The sequence below is a fragment of the Natrix helvetica genome, assembly GCF_964273705.1.
Source record: "Natrix helvetica genome assembly, chromosome: 2".
Classification (NCBI taxonomy): Eukaryota; Metazoa; Chordata; class Lepidosauria; order Squamata; family Natricidae; genus Natrix; species Natrix helvetica.
In genome coordinates this window covers 205,907,827-205,928,187 of record NC_138552.1, presented here as the reverse complement: position 1 = coordinate 205,928,187, position 20,361 = coordinate 205,907,827, and the positions used below count along the sequence as shown (strand labels likewise).

Here is a 20,361-nt window from a genome sequence, read left to right as displayed (position 1 = left end):
AGTTTAGAAAAAGAAGTAGATCTTTGAAAGAAATCAGCATCTGCTTCCTCCTTGCCCCCGGGATACCCACACTTTATTGTTTATATTTGTTGTATAGGTAGAGAAAAAAAATTCTGAGGAATATGTGACCCGTTCAGTTGAAGTTCGTCTAAGTTTTAAGTTTTAAATAACATTTGGAACAATTGAAAATGGGCAGGTTAATCTTTCTTCCCCTAGTTCATTTGACATTTCCCAACAGAAATGATTTCCTCAGGTTCTTCAGAGTTAGAGACCTGGACGCACAGGCAAGTGAAACAAGACTCCTGCAGTTGATATAGCTTCTGCTCAATCATTCTAAAGCTACATGAATGGGTGCAATAAATGTATTTATTTGGACAGTAGAAAAGGAGGAAATGGCAAAAAATACCCTGAAACACATCACTGAAATGCCCCTTGTAATCTTGAATGGTAAGCTCTGTTAACACTTTCTATATAATACTGTGACGTTCTGATTCAAACAGATCCCTGGCAAATATTAGGCGCTAACATGATTTTAGGTAAACCTAGAATGTTTGCTTCTCTATATTATGCCATCCACTTCTTGTGCTGAAGCCTGTTCTTCAGAAAGAGATGCGTTCCATTTACAAAGGCTGAAAGAAGCTGTGATCACTGGGATAGTGCACAGCAGGTGCTTCTCACTTTGCAGGCTGTCAGTGCTTCATCCTACTTGACATGCTGCAGTTTACATAAAAGGCTCCAGTAGGAGCTCAGCAACACAACCCTTTGAGCCAAGGATGCCACGTGCATACCAAGTAAAGAAGCTATTTGCTAGAAAACAGTCTCTCTCCCCCAGCCTCTGAATAATTTCCTCAATCTATTGTAAACAGATGAGTTAAATCTTGATCTGAAGCACTTCCTCGTTATGCTTTTGTACTAGTGAAGCAACTTCATTCAACACAGCTTGCATGCTGGAAAGAGGTGGAGTCCTTTATGCTACATGAATATTAAAAAAGCAACTACCAAAAACAAAGCTGAAAAATTGAGTGCTCTATAGATACTGCAGGGACATAGTCTGTTCAGAGAACCTTGGAAAAGTGTGCAAACCCCAGAATGAGTGTGTCTCCACTAATTAGGTCTGCAACAATTGTTTTGTTAGACAATGAAAGCAGTGCCCAAGTCGCCACTAAAAGAAATTCTATAAGCGCTGTTCCTGGAAACAGAATCTGATGTTCCTTTAGAAGCTAATGAATTAGCCATGCAATTCAAATGAGCACAGCTGAGGTTACCATTCTCCAGGTTTTCACTGCTTTCGTAGCAGCCTGAATCCCTGGGAGAACATCCACTGAGGTCTTGGCCATCTACGAGGAGTTTCTCCTGAGAACCCGACTGATCACTGTTACCTTGAGTAAAGAACAATAAAGGCAAAACTAAGAAAGTGGCATTTACATTGATTGAAAACTCTTTTCAGTTTCTCTTTTATATCAAGCAACCCTCAAAACAACTTAGGTTTTAAAGAAATGCTAGAGATACTTGCTTAAAAATACTTCAGAAGCCAGTGAGAAAGGAGAGAGAAAACTAAGAAATGTTAGGTACCATCGTTAAGCAGTTTTTTGTAATATAGCCAGGGCATGTTTGGAAATTTAACATTCAAGGTCTTCAAAAAACTATTTCAGAGAATTCCTCAATCTTTCCACCCTGAAACAAAGCATTCAGGAGGCTGGAAAATGAATCCTCCTCCTCTGTGCTTCCTATGGATAAGGGGCTTCTGCTCATACCACTGCTACATAACTCTTATCAATGCAAATTAAATTGAAAAACTAGGCACAACATATTTGCAGGTGGTAATGGGGACAACCGGGAATTCTTTTCCAGCCTAGAAATATACTTAGGTCAGAGAACCATCTCTAAGGGCTTTTTCTTGGGTGATCTTTACAGTTTCTCTAGTTACGAGGCACCTTACATTCCATGTAAATTTCCCAGTGCACAGTGACATTTATTTCTTATAACAATTATATGATTATTCTATATTCTCTCTAGCTCCCTGCAAGCCATGATTTTCAAGACCTTTGGGGTTCACAGTTAGACTCTCCAAACTCCAAAGTAGGTAACAGATCCTTAGCTGGGCACTGAAAAAGGAGAAGGTCTATCTCACTGTCATATTCTTGCAGGAGCTCCACTGCGGTCAAGAGAACAGCTCGGTGCTCTGGATCGCGAATGTTGAGCTCGTCCAAATCTTCTTCCTCCAGGAGCTTAAAGGTATCTAAGTCTTCATAGCCATTGAACAGAAAGGTTGGCATGTGCTCCTGTGTCAAAGAGAGATGCTACTTTCAATGCTATATATTTCACAAGGTTGTTTCTAATTGGTGGAATATTATGACTGCTATATTATAACTGATTTGTAAGTATACAAGGAACATTTTGAGTCATACCATTTTAGATGCTTTAAAAACAATATGCAGTAATACAGGTAAACATATCCATAGTCTTTCCTTTTATTTCTTTCTCAAGCAGAACAGATTTCCACTTTCTTCTGACTGCAGTGGATTTTATGTTCTGTATTCCCTATAAAACTTCCTCTGCAACTCAGTTGTCACACACTTCAGTGCCAATGTGAAATTTTCCCTCACTGATGTGCCCACATTGGCAGGTAGTCCATTTGATGAAAGAATACACATGGGGTGAAGTGACTAAGAAGTTAATCTGTTAACTCCTTGAGTCCTTCACTCAAGATATAATGGAGACTGTGTGATTCCAACTTGATATAAACTCAGGTCACAGCCTTTCCTGGCTTTCTGAAGTAATATTTTTTTTAAAAAAACCAATGGCAACTAGTATCATGAATACAAATATTTCTTCCATCTATGCCCTCCCCCAATCATGAATCCCTGATGTGAATATTCTTGCAGTCTTCACCCTTTATTTTCCCCGCCCTCCCCCCTCTATCCTGCTCCACTCCTTCCTCTTCGGTTCTAAATTTATCAAAAATATAACCATTTTGTGCCATACACTGGTGCTTGCAATATTTAAAATATATATCTTGCTGCACACCAAGAAAAAGCTTTTATATGTATTTTGCCTTTCTCTGAGGCAGCACTTTCAATTCCTGAATTGAAGCTTAACCAGAAGCATTTGTACCAAAGAATGTTAGTCTTAGTATTTCCCTTGTCACAGTATTATCTGGAAGTTCTGATTCAATTAATGCAACTTACTTAGTTATCAAGTTTCTTTATCACTGGCACTAGCCTACCCAGCATTTTTGCAGGTTGCCACACACTTTTTCCAGGAAATGCCTACTATTCCATAAGCCCTTTCATTTTAAAAAATAGTACTTAATGATAGACTTACTATATTATTTATTCATACTGAATGAAGATGAGTGTGGTTTTAAAATGGCAAGAGAAATGTGGTTTTAAAATTGCAGGGAAAAAAACATCAATAATGTGCTATACTGATGACCCTCTGATAACTGAAAATGCAAATAAAGTCTAGTCGGGAAAATCAAGGAGAAGAGTTACAAAATGGAACTAAGATTAACAATAAAGACCAAGCTAATGGCAACTAGTACAGCAACCAGCATTAGAACTGACAGTAAAAATATTGAAGTGGCGGATAGCTTCTCCTTTTTAAGACAAACTAACAATAATTGAAAGACCAGCAGTCAAGAAACAGATCTCAAAAGAGAAGAAGAGGACATCCAGGAGGAAGATAAATGGACTGAGTTACAGTGGTGATGTGTACACTATTGGAAGATCTGAAGGATCAAGTTGGAGATGAATTCTTATGGAGAAAAATCTATCTACAGGTAGTTCTCAGCTTAGAACTATAACTGAGCCTGCAATTAAAGATGGTTAATAAGCAGGTCACCATGCAACTGCATCTTTTGTGGTCATTAAGTGAATGCCTCAGTTGTAAAACAACTGCCCCAAGATTGTTAAGTGAACCCATTATTCAGCTTTCCTGCTAGAAATCAGAATTAATACTGGTTTCAGGCAAAAACATAGTAAATGATGGTCATGTAAGTACAGAACGTTGCCATAAATGGTGGCCAGTTATCGAGCACTCAACATGTGTTTATGCGACTTCGGGGATGGTGTCCATTGGAACATTGACTCTGGGCCATAAGTAACTTTTCCAGAGTGTGACATAAATGATTGCTAAGAGACTGGCCATAGGCTGGGGACTACCTTTATGTGATTGCTAAGAGTCAACATCAACTTGACCGCACAAATACATTAACTCTTCCTTCATTGTAAGCAGGCATCATCACACAGGCTTTAGTTACATGCAAATACTGCATGCAGAGATGGCTGCAGCTAGTCTTGATCTTTCTAAAAAACAAATGAAAGTTTGAAAACCTATCCAATCAGGTCAAAAAGAAATACAGCATATATTTTATATAAACATCATGCATAATGTGCTCCTATTTATTTGAAATATAAAAAAATATCTTTGCATTTCCTCCTCGTTTTAACTTTTGACTGAATAAAATCTATAAGAAGGAATGAAGAGACATTCGTTGCATACGAAGAGTAGTCTATCTTTTATGAAGAATTACCTTTCAAGGATGATAATGAGGGGAAGAAAAAATGATGGTAGCCTGGGCATGTTCCACCTGAGTGTGTTTTAGTTAGGGCAAGATTGCTGAGATACCTCTAGAGTGAGATAGTTGCACATATTATAGCCCAGAATGGAGACTATGGATTTATTTTAGACAGCTGCTGTAATAAAAAACATCTTTCTTGCCAGAAGCCCAGCTGTTAGCAATTGCTCTCTTCTATTCAAGTAGCTTTACTGGCAATAAAAAAAAATGTAAGAGGGCTTTGGGGAGACAGGTAACAGCTTCTCAAAAAGTTTGCTCTTTCTTCACTGCTCCACAGTTGGATTACTGTCTCATTGATGTTGGAATTCTCTTTTCAAAAGGCCTACCATCTCCTTTCCTTAGACATTTGATCCTTGCAGCCTTCCCAATGGCTATAATGTTTTAATATCTTCTGAATTCTTGCTTTCACTCTCCTGTAAACCTTTGTTTTGTTTAGCGCTCCATGGCTCAGGACCTAGTTACCTGCGGGATCGTATTCTGCCCCATACATCCCTACGACCCATCCGCTCGCACAGAGAGGGACTTCTCCAGGTGCCGTCCACCAGACAGTGCCATGGGGCGGCGCCTAGGAGCAGAGCCTTCTCTGTGGCGGGCCCAGCCCTGTGGAATGACCTCCCCCCGGATATTAGGACCACTACTGACCTCCGCTCCTTCTGTGTCAAGCTCAAGACCCACCTTTTCCAAATAGCTGGCCTGGCTCAACCATAACTTCGTAACGCTCCTGATGGGTTTTTTAATTTAGTAATTTTATTTAAGGGGATTTTAAATTGTATTTTTAATTGTCTTTCACTTATAAGTCAACTCTCCTCCATGCACATATGTATATGTCTCTGTTCTTTTTGTATATATGTTTGTCTTATGTGTATTTTTATCCGTTTTGATTGTACGCCGCCCCGAGTCCTTCGGGAGAGGGTTGCGGCTAATCAAATAAAATTATTATTATTATTATTATTATTATTATTATTATTATTATTAATTAATTAATTAATTATTATTGTCTGCCTTTCTTTACAGTCAAAATTTTAGCTGTGATTCCATTTTAATGATGTTTGGAAGAGCCACACTTGATTATAGAAAAAATCTGAGACCCAGTGCATCTATCCATCCTTGCTGAGCAGACGGAATTATTCATTGAATAGCTTAATTTATTCCTAGCTCTTTCAGAGTCTTAACGTCAAACAGAACTTAAACAAAACAAAAGCAAAGGAGGTATAATAAATCTTTCTAGAAAAGTAAATTAAAAACTATGCATCGATAACTAATTCTGTAAACAAAACTGTGACAAATAGCTTATCAAGCAATTTAGGAGAGAAAACAAATGGAATTATTGACAATATAAAATAACAAGGATACTATATACTCAGAAAACACAATATGTGATCACAGAACATCTGTAGAGATTTAACCACAGGCAATATTATCCACTAAATTGGGCACATTATTCCTGCTGTGGAATTGAGAATTCAATCATCTAAAATCAGCTTGCTTTTAAAAAGTTACTCCACTTTAATAGCAGAGCAGGAAAAGGATAAAAAGAAATAAGTTTGTAAACTCCATCTGATAATAAGCATGAAGCAAAACAAATTTTAAAATGTTTATTAAATAAAATCCATAAGAGTTGAATCCAGGCTTAATTATCTGGAATCAATAATTTCAGTGTTAGGTAATGAGGGAGACTGAGGAGGAAAACAAGAATACTGGAAATGGATCACTGGCTATTCAAATAATTTCTAGGGCTATGATTGCATTCTCTAGAGAATCAACTGCTGGCATGAAATATGTTGCACCTCAAGGTTTGGTAAGAAAAGGATTGCAATTTGGCTGAAATATATTGAACCTTATTGGGGAGAGCTTTAAACCAAATCCACTGGGAGTTGACAAGTAAAACCCTTAAGTAAAGCTTCAGATCAAGTTTTCTGCACTCTGAAAAGGAAGAGGAATACTTTTTCACATAGGCTATTAAACCACTCTAAATTAATGATTAGAAGATAGGAAATAAAGAAGATCAGTTTGAACCTTTGGTACAGGAAGGCAAATATGATTTAATATGTATAATGTAGACTGGGTGGGTTGACTTCCATGATAGGTACCATACACAACAGTACAAAAGGAACAAAAGCAATAGAAGAGGAGTTAAACATGTTCATGTGAGAGCATGTGAGTAAAAATATAACATAAATAAAATACCATTGCCTTCCTAACTGTGAGGATAGATACTGTCTTTGAAAGAGACATGAAGTCATAGTATTGGGAGGTTTAAACTACTTTAATAAGTGTTGGGAGACAAATTGTGTCAAAGATAGCTCTTTCAGGATCTTTGTGACTTATTTTTCCAAGAGCTTTGATAGAGTTCAGTGGGCAGACAATAAATCTAAATAAATCAATAAATATCAAAGAAGGGTACAAGAAGATAATCTGTCTTTTATCTTTCTTGCTAGCTAATGCAGACGTCTTAGTACAGTGATGGCGAACCTATGGCACGCGTGCCACAGGTGGCACGTGGAGCCATTTCTCAGGGCACGCGAGGCACTGCCCTGTCAGCTGGCCAGCGTGCATGCGCGTGCTGGCCAGCTGAGTTCTCCCCCTTTTAAAGCCATTTTTCGCCCTCCCCAGGCTCCAGAGGCTTTATAGGAGCCCGGGGAGGGAGAAAACAGCATCCCCCGCCCCGCCCCCCTGGACGTCCTCCTGAGGCGTCAGGGAAGTCACTTCCGGTTTGTTCAGAGGGTCGTTTTGAGCGCTCCGAAGGCATCAGGGAAGCCTCCGGACGGTCCCTGAAGCCTTCGGAGCGCTCAAAACGACCCTCCGAGAAAACCGGAAGTGACTTCTGGTTTGCTTGGAGGGTCGTTTTGAGCGCTCCGAAGGCGTCAGGGAAGCCTCCGGACAGTGTCGGGGGGGGGGGGGCAGAGGACGCTTTTTTCGCCCTTCCCAGGCTCCTATAAAGCCTCTGGAGCCTGGAGAGGGCGAAAAAAGCATGCAAAAATGGGGGGAAGCGCCTGTAGGGTCGCGCATTGCATTATGGGTGCAGCACACCCGCACATGACCCCCCTGTGCTCCCCCCACTTATGGCACGCGAGCCAAAAAAGGTTCGCCATCGCTGTCATAGTAGAACACAAAGGGGGAAAACTTACTAGAGTTCAAGGGAATTTCTAGATAATTTATAGTCCAACATGTAGATTTTACTGAACTCAGAAGCAAGTAGGATTTTATGTAATGGAAACTGAAGCTCAAAATAGGCAGTAGTAGTTGACTGCAAACTGGGAAATCGAGTCAGAAATATGACGTGACTCCAAAAAAGGGAAATGCAGTTTGGGGGAAGCAGCAGCAAAACTAATAGTTCTATTGTGTTGACCAGACGTTACTTCAAGTAAAATATTCATGGGAAAGCATTATGTGTTAAGAATGATTCAGATGAACTGGAACAGGTTTGAGAAGACAAGTGAGGGTAGCAAGAGGCTATCCTGAAACCTAAGTTGTATGGTGAAAGATTAAATACACTCAAAATGTTTAATATTGAGAAGACTAGGGGGAAAAAACGGGGGTTATATTACTAAAAGATTGTTACAGAGAAAAAGGTCCAAACCTTTTTTAAAAATCATCCCAGGATTTAGGAACAATATATTAATTTTCATAAAAGCAGATTCTGAGATCTAATTTACAAGAAAGCATTTTCCTTGGGGGTGGGGGAGACAATCAAACAACCGTATTTCATGGTGTATCATCCCACTAAGGTAAACCAGACTAGGAGACTGAAGTCACATGTTATACTAATTTTATTAGAAAATTACAATAACAAAATCTTATCTCTTCGCTCCCTTTAACCTCTTGAGATGTAAGTAGGGTCTTGTTTCAGGTGCTTACTCAGTTAACAAGTTTGGCCTGGATTCAGATTTCTTTCAATTGACTGTGGTCTTGGTTAAAGCTCTTCTTCCGGTTCCTCAAGGTTATTATTTCTACCCATTACAAAGTTGAATCAACTATATCAGTGATGGCGAACCTTTTTTGGCTCGCGTGCCATAAGTGGGGGGAGCGCGGGGTGTGTGTGTGTGCGGGTGTGCTGCACCCATAATGCAATGCGTGACCCCAGTGCGCATGCGCGCACTACAGGCGCTTCCCCCCATTTTTACATGCTTTTTTTGCCCTCCCCAGGCTCCAGAGGCTTTATAGGAGCCTGGGGAGGGCGAAAAAAGCCTCCTCCACCCCCCCGGACACCTCCAGAGGCGTCAGGGATGCCTCCAGACAGTCCCTGAAGCCTTCGGAGCAATCAAAACGATCCTCTGAGCAAATCGGAAGTGACTTCTGGTTTGCTCAGAGGGTCATTTTGAGCGCTCCGAAGGCTTCAGGGACTGTCCGGAGGCTTCCCTGACGCCTTCGGAGCGCTCAAAACGACCCTCCAAGCAAACCAGAAGTCACTTCCGGTTTTCTTGGAGGGTCGTTTTAAGCACTCCGAAGGCTTCAGAGACCGTCCGGAGGCTTCCCTGACACCTTCGGAGCGCTCAAAACGATCTTCCGAGCAAACCGGAAGTGACTTCCCTGACGCCTCCGGAGGGCGTCCGTGGGGGGCGGAGGCTGTTTTTGCCCTCCCCGGGCTCCTATAAAGCCTCTGGAGCCTGGGGAGGGCGAAAAATGACTTTAAAAAAGGGTGAACTCAGCTGGCCAGCACGCGCATACGCGCTGGCCAGCTGACAGGGCAGTGCCTCGCGTGCCCTAACAAATGGCTCTGCGTGCCATCTGTGGCACACGTGCCATAGGTTCGCCATCACTGAACTATATGTAGGGGTGCTCAGCTCCCTTTCAATGAATGAGCTCAAGAAGAAGTTTGCAGGAAACATGAATTGAACACAATGGCCATTCATTTAAGATACAGTATTTTTCAGAGTATAAGACACACTGGAGTATAAGACACACCAAGATTTTGAAGAGGCAAATTAAAAAAAAAAGTTTTTGCACTCTGCAGACTTCCCAAAAATGGCCAGTTTTTTAAAAAAGGGCATGAATAGTCTTTAGGTACGCTTGTAGGGTGCTCCTGGGGGGGGGGGTGAACGAGCAAAAAATGGCTCCATTTTTTGCAAAAACGGGCTCGTTTTTGGTCAAAAATAGGAATGCATAGCCTTTAGGAGGCTTATAGAGTGCTCCTGGGGGCGGGGAGTGGCACAATTGAGCAAAAAATTGAGCCCATTTCCCCCTCATTTCTGCCCTCCCAAGCCCCCAGGAGCACTCTGTAAGCCTCCTAAAGGCTATGCGCGGTCAGCAAAAAATGCTGTATTCAGTGTATAAGACGCATCCAGATTTTCAGCCTCTTTTTTGAGGGAAAAAGATGCATCTTATACTCCGAAAAATACAGTAGGTTCAATTTACTGTCTTAATATGTTATGATATAGTATTCTTTATCAATATTATTGTGTCTGAATGCTGTATAAATTAACTCATAAAAAGTAGATAATTTTTCTATCAAGTTACATGTTAAAAACTTCCATTCCTAAGGCCAAAGAATATTTGTGTATCATTTAAAGCAAAGGGTTCAAGACCTAATTAACTGAAAATTCATTAGCTCAAATAGTTATTTATTGTAAAGTTTCTCTAAGGATGACTACTTTATTTTTAAACCCAAAAATATAAATGTTGACAAAGAAGCATTACATAAAGATAAACATAGATCCCATTTCTATCACTTCAGATTTATAATCTATTTTCACATTCCTCTGTGAATTACATTCAGCAATGAGAAGGCAATTCAAATTAGAACATGGTTGTTGTGTGCCACCCAGAGTGGTTTTGGTGAGAGAGGGATTACATTAAATGATAAACAAACAAATATATTACCCCACTTGCATAAATAAAGGAACTCTAGACTTAACAACTTCTATTCCAAGGGACTGTAGAAATTCCACATTTTGTTGCTCTTAATTTTTCTCACATTTTGAAAGCAGAAAGAATTTTAGAAATGCAGATGATTTGCAGAGAATTAAATTTAACCTTGACTTCCTGCTTGTTATATGGAATCCTGCAATGCTCACACGTAGGAGTGAGTAAATTTCCTCTGGATATTTTGAGCCAAAATTCCAACAATTCCAAAGGATAATCCTTTGTTATGTACCTGAAGCTGATAACTACTGAAGGATAAGCATCCTTACTTACATAGAGAGCCAACAAGCCTTTCTTATAAGACCCATGAAATAGGAGGAAAATGGAAATTGACCTTTAAATTGATGCGATCAAGGAGATCCTCAACAGATTTGGGTTGCTGTAATCTTCCTTTTCGGCGCCTCCTTGTGGGCCTTTTAGGCTTTTCTTCCTCTTCATTCAACACATCCACATAGATGAATTTGAAAGTACCAACTTTATTGTTCAGAAGACCCATCCAGGTACCCATGGGAGGCTTGCTAATTATATCAATAATATCACCCTTCTGTAGTGGCAAAAAGAAAATACAAATATGAAACTAGGCAAATAAAAGGAGGGCTCAATTTTTTTCTTTACATCTCTTTCTTTAAAAAGAGACTTCACTTTTTAATTCTGCAGCATTTTAATTCTGAGCACACAACATCTCTGTTTTTTTTTTAAAAAACATACCTATAATATAGATTTTTTAAAAAAATTATCATCGGCATGAGTCTTCATGACTAGGTATTTACATGGGACCAATTTGTATCAGAATTATTTTTGGTCAAAGGTATAAATGGAACAAAAAAAATCACCTGTCACTATTGGCTCACGTTTTGATCCACACTCGTATTCCTGCTTTTTAAATACTTGGGATGACTTTTCCAATTTGAATGAAATGTTATATAATCAATTATCCAGAAAAAGGTGTGTGTGGGTAGGACACTATGAATGTATTTGAGTGACTGCCTTACTCTCATTGTTTGAACATGTCCCATTATGTCAGGTGGGATGGATATGTTCAAGGGCCCATCACTTAGGGATTGCATCTAATCGGATCCAGCATATGTGGATTTTCCGTAGCTGCACCTGTATTCTGGAACACCATACAATCCAAGGCTTGCTTAAACCTGATACTGCCCATCTTTAAGAAAGCACTGAAGACCTGGCTGTTTTCCTGAACATTGGGGTGGTGGTAGTCAAGAGAGTAATTGAACCCATAATGTTGGTGTATGGTGGCCACCTTGTGTTGTAGTTGGTCTAGATATGCACTGTTATATTGTATTTATTCTATATTTTTAAATTTTCATTAACCACTAAAGGGTTTTATTAGGCAAATGGGCAGCCATATCAAACCACGTGAAGAAATAAATAAATGCATACACAAATGTTACATTACAACAAAGTAATTCCTTAACCATTTTAAAAATAGTCAGTTAATGATTTTAAAGCTATTGTTCAACATTTGTAAAAATGAGAAACTAGTGCATCAAGGAGGTTTGACTAGGTAGCCCTTTCTACGAAATCATAGGTCCAACTATGGAACATTTGGAAAACATTCAGTACCTTTGTAAACAATATCCCTTAATTCAAATTTGTTGGTTAGTTCATGAAAAGTACCTTGAGTTTAAGAGAATCCGTATCATAAGGACTGGGGGTAAAATCAGTGTGAACCCTGGCACGACCACAGAAAGGCCCTCGGTACGCAAGCTCCTCATCATCACCATCTTCAGACTTGACACTCTCTCTATTGCTGGTCGAAGAGTCAGTTGTGCTTACCGTCTGCCCACCTATTTGTACAGAAAAAAAGGCAAAAGGAGAGGAATTGCAAAAGACAACAAGCAGATCCAAACATGTGTAATACCCTAAGACAGGGGTGTCAAACTCACATTGTCACGTCGGCATTATGTGATGTATTGGAACTTTCCTCCCCTTTGCTAAACTGGGCATGGCATAGCCAGGGTGTGACGCATCCAGCCCGCAGGCTGGGAGTTTGACAGCCCTGCCTTAAGATGTCAGGAATATTCCTCTGACACTAGTATAACACCACCAATCTAGGTATGATTAGAACAGCAATTTTACAATAGATCCTATAGCCTTCTTGCTTCTTTAATGGCATTTTTACCATCTGATTTGATACCAATCTGATTAGCTCCCCAGATATTTATGTATTTGTTTGTTTAAATGTATTTATTTATCAAATTTCTACATCACCTACCTCACCTAAGTGACTCTGGGTGGTTTACAAATCTACGTGGCATGGCTGCTCTTGCCTTAGCACAACTTTTGCTTCTCCCCAAGCCTTAATGCAACTTAGTCTTCAACTGAGCCCTCTACTACTTCCTATATGAAGAGCCACAAAAACCCCTCTGATAATAATCCCTACTATCTGTGATGCTTGGCTCAAGTTCAGTTCAGATTTGAAGGTTCAGATTCAGCTTGCAAAAGATATCTTCTTTTCTCTCTACTTAAGACGATTAACAGATAGTCAATTTGGTTCAGTGCTAAAGCCACTAGGCTAAAAGATGGGAGACAATGAGTTCTAGTCCCCTCTTAAGCAGAAAGCCAGCTGGGTAACCTTGGGCCAATCACTTTCCCTCAGCCCTAGGAAGGAGGCAATGGCAAAGCACTTAAAAAAAACTTGAAATAATTAATACCCACAATAGATGCAGGTAAGCATGGGGCAAAAAAGAATGGATGAAGGTAGCGAATATGAATAAAGTATTAGCATCTGATCTAGGCCATGTTTCCTTAGGTTGAGATTTTTACATCTAAATTGAGCATAGCTGACTTTATATACATTACTTACTCATGGAGCTTTGGCCACTGAGGGAACTCCGCAAACTTTCTACTGAACCACCAGCTTTCAACTTTGGTTTATCCAAAGTATCGGTATCTGGCTGTGGTGCCTGAAGAGACTCTGGCCTTACATCCAGATTGGGTTCCTGAAAGACAAAAACCTCACCATTGATATTAAATTTCCCATGTACTCAAATATGGTTTGTGTGGTTTTCAAATTCTGCTGTACCCTATTAGAATTCATTGCTATGGATCTGGCGTCAACTATGATGCAAAAAGCAGCAATTATTTATCATTTCTTTTTTTTTACCCCTTGTAAGCTAAAAAGAAACAGTAAATGACAAGACAGCAGTGTTCCTGAATCATGAGAATATCAGGATAAGGTTCACACAGAAAACAGTGTCTGAAGAGAACCTAAACCCAGGTATTTTCCTATAGCTGAAGGAAAACTCTTCCTAATTTGCACGCAGGTTTTGCATATCTACACAAAGTTATCTTGTGATAAGTGAATCTAACAAGTCAATGTGTTCAGCAATTTGAACAATTCAGAATTGTGTTCTATTTTGCGCTTGAGATTCCCACATTTCTAAAGTGTGTTGTCTAATCTATTGCTTTAAGATAGAGAGAGATCTAGGATTTAATCTAGATTTTTCTTTTAAATCTGAAGTGTTTGCTAGTCTAAGACTATTTTCAGTCCTTTGGAGAATATTTCATTTAATGTATTTTATCCGTTCAGATTTTTTTTTAGTATGAAACAAATGTTTTACAATAGAATTTTGAACTCGTTTAAAGTTCTATTCTTAAGATATAACTAATAAGAGTTGGAGTATGTTTTCTTTACATACTATTTATGTTACCCAATGTAATGCTATGCAGATTTACGTGCAAGTAAGTCTTACTGCATTACATATATTCTTTACAAATGTAGGTAAAATATATAAATACAAAAGCAATTTTTAACTTATTCCTAATCAAACCATGCCATTAATTAAACTTAAATGAATCTAGCATCCATTTCTTTTGTTATGCAATTGCATTACATTTTCTAGAACTGTCCCGCCTTATAAACCCTGGAATCGGGCATTTCATTTAACATTTGCTAACAATGATACAATGTTATACAATGTTAACTGAATGGTTGATGAAGTAAAGAAAGTATTATTTGGAGTAAATAATCAAAAGTGTTATTGTGGTGGAATGAATGCATCTACTAGTCTAGTACCGCAATTTGCTTTTGAAAATGCTAAACCAACAAAAATTCCTTTACATGGAAAATAATGTGCATTTTCCATCTTCATTTATTCATTTAGATACCAAAATAGATCCAAAAGTATGTGAACAGTCATTTCTGAACCAATCTGCACTTAGAAGAGTACTTAGTGTATGGATGTGGGGGTGCATGTGCATTTGAAAAAGCATTTCTTTGACAGAAGGTGCTAACAATAATGTTGTAAACTATTCTAGAATACCCGCAGCAAAGAATTAAAGAAACCTGCTGATATCAAGAATTGCTGGCTATTCCACTGACATGCAATCACAAACCATCTGATGAAGCCTATTATTTGTGTACTGCAGAGTCATCAGGAAATCTTCCCACAAATCAAGAAAGTCTCCAGAGAAAACCAAAGCCACAAAACCTTTAGTTACAAAGTGACTTCTGTTTTTCCGAAAATCTATCTTTCTTATATTCTAAATAATTTTGCTCCATTAATTTGGTAGACCTATTCGTACTAGAGACGTATTGGTCAGGGGGAATCTTACAGAAGTCAAATTGTTGGACCGAGCCATAAAACCAGTGTTGTTATAGTATTGCTTCTTTCCCAATTCTGAAATGGTAAGATCGTCTACAAAGCCGAAGCTCTGGGGAGGAACAGGGACTTTGTTGTTTTCTATCTATATTATAGGCTATATCCAATATACTGTATGTATGAATTTCTCTTTTGATAGGATTTCTCCTTCCTATGGCTACCTATGATCTTTGCACGGACTTCTGAAAGTTGCTTCAGGAGGTCAATTTTCTGCAGATTTGGGAGGCTTGGAAAGGAGGGGATTAAAAATCAATTTTGCCAGCCAAATAACGCCCTAGAAACATGGTTGTTTTTCTTACTGTATAATCTTGAGGGGAGTTTTTAAACGTGACAAACATCTTCATCTCAAACTATCTATTTGAGTGGATTATGAGCAGTTGCTATGATAGTCTTAGAGCAGATCATGCTTCCTAATGACAGCACTTTGGGTTATGTTCTTACGCTTAAAATAAAATCAACATTTTAAAGCATTCCATTTTTCAGACTGGCTTTGGATATAGAACAAGGTATTCTATTTTAGTATGCGCACATAGCTAATTGCATTTTTATAATAAGTTCTGCTTTGCTAAAAGATATGAAGAATTGTTCACTTTCTCTGAAAGGCTGAGATTTAGAAAGTTAAAAAATGGATAACATAAATACGCTGTTAGGAATCGCACTTCCTTCTGATATACAGATAGTCCTCAACTTACAACAGTTCATTTAGTGACTGTTTGAAGTTACAACATGACTGAAAAGGTTACTTATGACTGTCTTTCAAATTTATGACTTGCAGCATTCCCATGGTCATGTGATCAAAATTCAGAAGCTTAGCAACTGACTTGTATTTATGATGGTTGCAGTGTCCCAGGGTAAATGCGATCAAGTTGTGTGATCTTCTGACAGACAAAGTCAATGGGGAAGCCAGATTAATTTAACCACCGTGTTACTAATTTAACAGCAGTGATTCACTTAATGACTGTGGCAAAGGTCATAAAATTAGGCAAAACTCTCTTGACAACTGTCTTGCTTAGAAATTTTGGGCTCAATTGTGGTCATAAATTGAGGACTACCTGTATAATACTTGGGATTGTCACATTTGTTTTTCTTTGACTAAAATTAACAATCTGGGCAGGAATCAGGACGTCTATAACAGAAGAAAGATTTCTTTGCAAACATTTTGCTATATTGCAGTGGTAGGCTTCAATTTTTTTTAGAACCTCTTCTGTAGGTTTGGCCTGCTTTTTGGGAGTGGCTTGCCAGCCATGTGACCGGGTGGGAGTGGCTTGCCAGCCATGTGACTGAGTGGGAGTGGCTTGCCAGTCATGTGACTGGGTGGGTATGGCCAACTTGTAAAATGTGGTGAAAGTCACTTAACTACGCTCTTGCTTAGCAACCAAAATGTTGGCTCAGGAACTCTGGCATTGAAGTGTGCAAGTCTTAAAGCTGTCGGGTTACAAGACCCTTGCACCCCTAGCCCTTTAGAAAAAAACCCTGAGGGGTGTTCAAACTTGACAGCTTTAAGACTTGTGGACTTCAACTCCCAGAATTCCTCCTCTCGCTCTTCATCTTGATGATGTGCGGACGGGCGGGGGAGGGAGCTGGAACTGGTTCTAAACGGCACTGTAGATTTGTGGAACCTTTTCTATAGAAGAGGTTAGAACAGGCAGGAACCCACCCCTGCTATATTGGGACAGTAGTCAATGTCAGAATCCAGCTAGGCCATTTGTCATTTTTTTCTGCTGGAAGTCTGGTATTACTGTGATGGTCTGCTATACAACAAAGGACTTCAGGATGGATATGAGGACTGCCTTGTTCCTGTATAGAGCCACAAACGATTGATTTTTGTTTGTTTGTTTGCAGCAACTTACAGATCCAAATTTCCAATGAAAGTCTATTGTACCTCCAGGGAGCCTTTCTGCCTTGAAATCTGTCCCATATCATTACAGATAAAGAGTGAGGGACTGAATTTAGCTTGGCAATATAAAGGTATCTCAGAGAACACAAACACGTTAAGATTGCTAAGATTGCTGATCAAAGATCAGTATTCTACTACTACTGAATATAATATGCATTATATTCAGGCAAAATATAATGGCCTACTATAGCAACTGGATTATTTGACAGGGCTCTAGAGGGCGATATTTTGTCAATATTAACTGCTCTCCGAGCTGATGCCAATGACTTGTTATGTTTATACTGTAGTTGAAGTGGAAAGACTGATGAAAAAATAACAATAAAAAGTGTTGGCTGCTTTGACAGCCTCCCAAACTAAATTGAATGAAATTTGCCAAAAGCAACAAGCTTGGAAAAACGATTTGATTTCAGACAGGGAAAATTGAAAGAGGAGTTTGAAAGGAATCAACGATCATCATAGATCTGTGTAATAACAGAATTGAGAGCATTGTAAAGGAAAAATGTGTTTGTTTTTTTCGTTCAGCATACTAGGCTCATTTAAAAAGTTGCCGAATTCCTTTTTGACCCATGATGGGCTACTCAGATAAGTTCACGAAGGCCTTCATATTGCACAGATATCAAAGCTGCAGGTTGCTTTCCATGATCAAATTTAATGATCTCTCTATTCAGATGTTGACATATCATTCCTAACAGGGCAGAATGTTTACGTAGTTTATGACTATCTGTTTCTTATTTTGATTCATACATACAATCAGAGGTGGTGTTCAGCCAGTTCGGACCAGTTCGTCCAAACTGGTAGCGGAAATCGTTGGTGGGCCCGCCCACCCGCCTTGGCTCTATGCTGTCCTATTTAGGCATGTTTCTGAGGCTGGGTGCATGTGTAGAAGGCATGTGAGCAAAGCGCATACATGGAAGGCCGGGCATGTGGGTGGAAGGGGCACGTGCACCCGCAAAGCAGGCATGCGGCAAACCGATGGCAAGAAAATGTGAAACCCACTGCTGCATACAGCTATGTATTTTTCATATAAACTGCCTTCCTATCCTAAAATGTTAGGGAACTATAAAAAAGTACTTTTCATTTTCAATGAACTAAAATTCATGGAATGAGTATTTGTAATAAGAACTAATAAGCATGATGCAGTTACAGATATTTTATACTACAGAATGGAATTTTCCTCAAATCAATTAAAAGATGATGAAATCATATAAAAGATACAATGCAAGATTTTTCTGGACAAGATATCCAGCTTAATGTTCCTTGTATTATCCATTAGTTTTATATTTCTTAATGGGTACTTTTAAACATTTATATGTTAATATCTCTTTAGTTACTGCAGATCGTATGTTCTAAACTGCTATTATATTCAACATCTAAATAATGAGAAAGTATGTTACTGATCAATGTTTCTGCTACTTTCCTTAAAATGAGAATAACTTTTTTCTGGTCACTGGGACAAAATAAATTTAATCAAGTAAGTGCAAAGTTATATTTCCAAGGATTTTCAAGCTTTTCCTTTGGAATGCTTGTTGGTCATGGTGCTATGTTTTGGATCCTGGAGCTCCCCCCCCCTCCCTTTTATGTTCCTCAGCCATATTTCTTGGCATTGGTAAGTTCTTTGTAATCCATGTTTCTATCTTTTATTGGGGAAAAAATCAATGGGAACTAACATGTTATAGAGGAAAGCACAAACTAAAGGTGTCCAGCAGGCCCCAAGGGATTTATAAAATAAAGTGCAGTCCAGTGAGGGGTTTGGCTTCTGGTAAATAGGTGTTTTGAAACTGACCAGAGTCCGCTTGGGAACCATTTGGAGAAAATACCCCTCCTGCTCTTTTTTTTAAAGTATCCAAGTGTTGCCACTAACTCAAAAAGGTTAGAGACCCTCGATTTAGATGTTGCTTGTGTTTTGACAACATTAGAGACTTGCTCAGGGTATATATAAACTCAGCCGTTCTTTATAACACGGGAACTACCGCCGCATATCAAATGAAATCATACATTTTACTGGCTTAACTCAATCTAACCTTCCTTTTTATGATTTTATTGAGGCTCTTTTCACGGTAACTAGTTTTGAAAGGCCTCGGAATTGGTTTAGTACATGACACCCCTGGGGAGTTTTCTCAAATAAATGCTGTTGTACCTTTTCATGAGGTCTCAAAAGAGGCTCGAGAAGTGATTTCATTTTCAAACAAACAAGAACAAACAAACAGGCATACCTGCTCTGACAAGTTGCTGCTGCTGTATTTTTTAGACATTCTTTTCTTCATGGTTTCTTTTACAGATTTCACCTTCTTACCCAGAGATATGCGGGAAGTCGAAGGGGATTTGATCACCTCTTTGTAGACAAAATCACCATCCTTTCCCTGTCAAAAGAAAGGGAAGTTGAAACAAAGAGCAGCTTCCCGGCTTTATCCTTCTGTGGCCATTCTCACACTCGGCATACCTTACAAAGATTATTCAAATTGCAGATTCCCAAAACATATTATTTATTTACTTATTTATTAAACAATATTTATATAGTTGACTAACTTACAGATAGGTCACTCCAGGTGGCTTACAACATTTTTTTAAAAAAAATCCACCATATAATAAAAACCCATTAAAAATATCACCGACAGAGAAACACAGCCCATTCGGCATGGCAGCAACAATATAATCAAATCAGCCACCTGAAGCAGCTCCATCTCCATTCATGGTCCCTAGGCCTGCTGGCAAAAATCACATTTTTAAGGTCTTTCAGAACAGGAACAGGATGGGGGGCCAACTGGAGCTCAGGGAGAATGATGTTCCATAAAGAAGGAGCTACCACCAAGAAGGCCCTTCTTAATGGTCCCATCAGATGTACATTTCTAATCAATAAGAGTAATAACATGCTCTGCCTTCCCATCCTGGTGGACTGGGTGGATTTCCCTTTGACAATATTTGCAATGTTTTCCTTGAAATTCTTCTCAGGGGGATAAATAATGGAAGAAAGGGCAGTTAGTACCTATGATGCTTGTCTTCCAATTCTTAAGCCATCACTTAAAATGTCATTGTGAGTAATTGTTCATACCATGTAGTATAACAATTCTGATGGGCATTGAGCCAGAATAACCCACTATATACAAAGTGGGACAAATGTCACCACACAGCCAATATATTCAACTTAGCCATCTATATCGATTTTAATGTTATAACTCATAGGCAGAATGCTAAATAACATAATTCCTGCATGCATTGCATTTTAATTTAGTAACGTAAGTGGCATAATCCAATTGTTTTCCATTAGCTATGTCTCTGCCAGCTCCTGGAGAGAAACATTACAGTTGTACCCCCTCATAAGCTCCTTGTATGAAACTCATTTACATCAGTATTGCTCAGTATATATTGTTCTTCAGCTAACTTTCCTTTTTTCTGGTCCT

The 20,361-nt window shown here is 38.9% G+C and overlaps 1 protein-coding gene and 1 long non-coding RNA gene across 3 annotated transcripts in view; one reads left to right on the top strand and one right to left on the bottom strand.

Moving 5' to 3' along the window:
- SASH1 (SAM and SH3 domain containing 1) overlaps nucleotides 1-20,361 on the bottom strand; it is a 161,493-nt gene that overhangs the window by 7,190 nt on the left and 133,942 nt on the right. For both annotated transcript variants that reach the window (XM_081945640.1, XM_081945641.1), the window contains exons 12-17: nucleotides 19,177-19,323; nucleotides 13,269-13,404; nucleotides 12,080-12,249; nucleotides 10,776-10,985; nucleotides 2,132-2,282; nucleotides 1,266-1,379 (exon numbers count right to left, since the gene is read on the bottom strand). In XM_081945640.1, the coding sequence (XP_081801766.1) occupies nucleotides 1,266-1,379; nucleotides 2,132-2,282; nucleotides 10,776-10,985; nucleotides 12,080-12,249; nucleotides 13,269-13,404; nucleotides 19,177-19,323 (928 nt within the window). The remainder of the gene's footprint in view (nucleotides 1-1,265; nucleotides 1,380-2,131; nucleotides 2,283-10,775; nucleotides 10,986-12,079; nucleotides 12,250-13,268; nucleotides 13,405-19,176; nucleotides 19,324-20,361) is intronic.
- LOC309388411 lies at nucleotides 21-14,983 on the top strand. The gene is made up of 3 exons (XR_014174776.1): nucleotides 21-447; nucleotides 2,148-2,235; nucleotides 14,723-14,983. It is a non-coding gene; the product is annotated as an uncharacterized lncRNA (long non-coding RNA).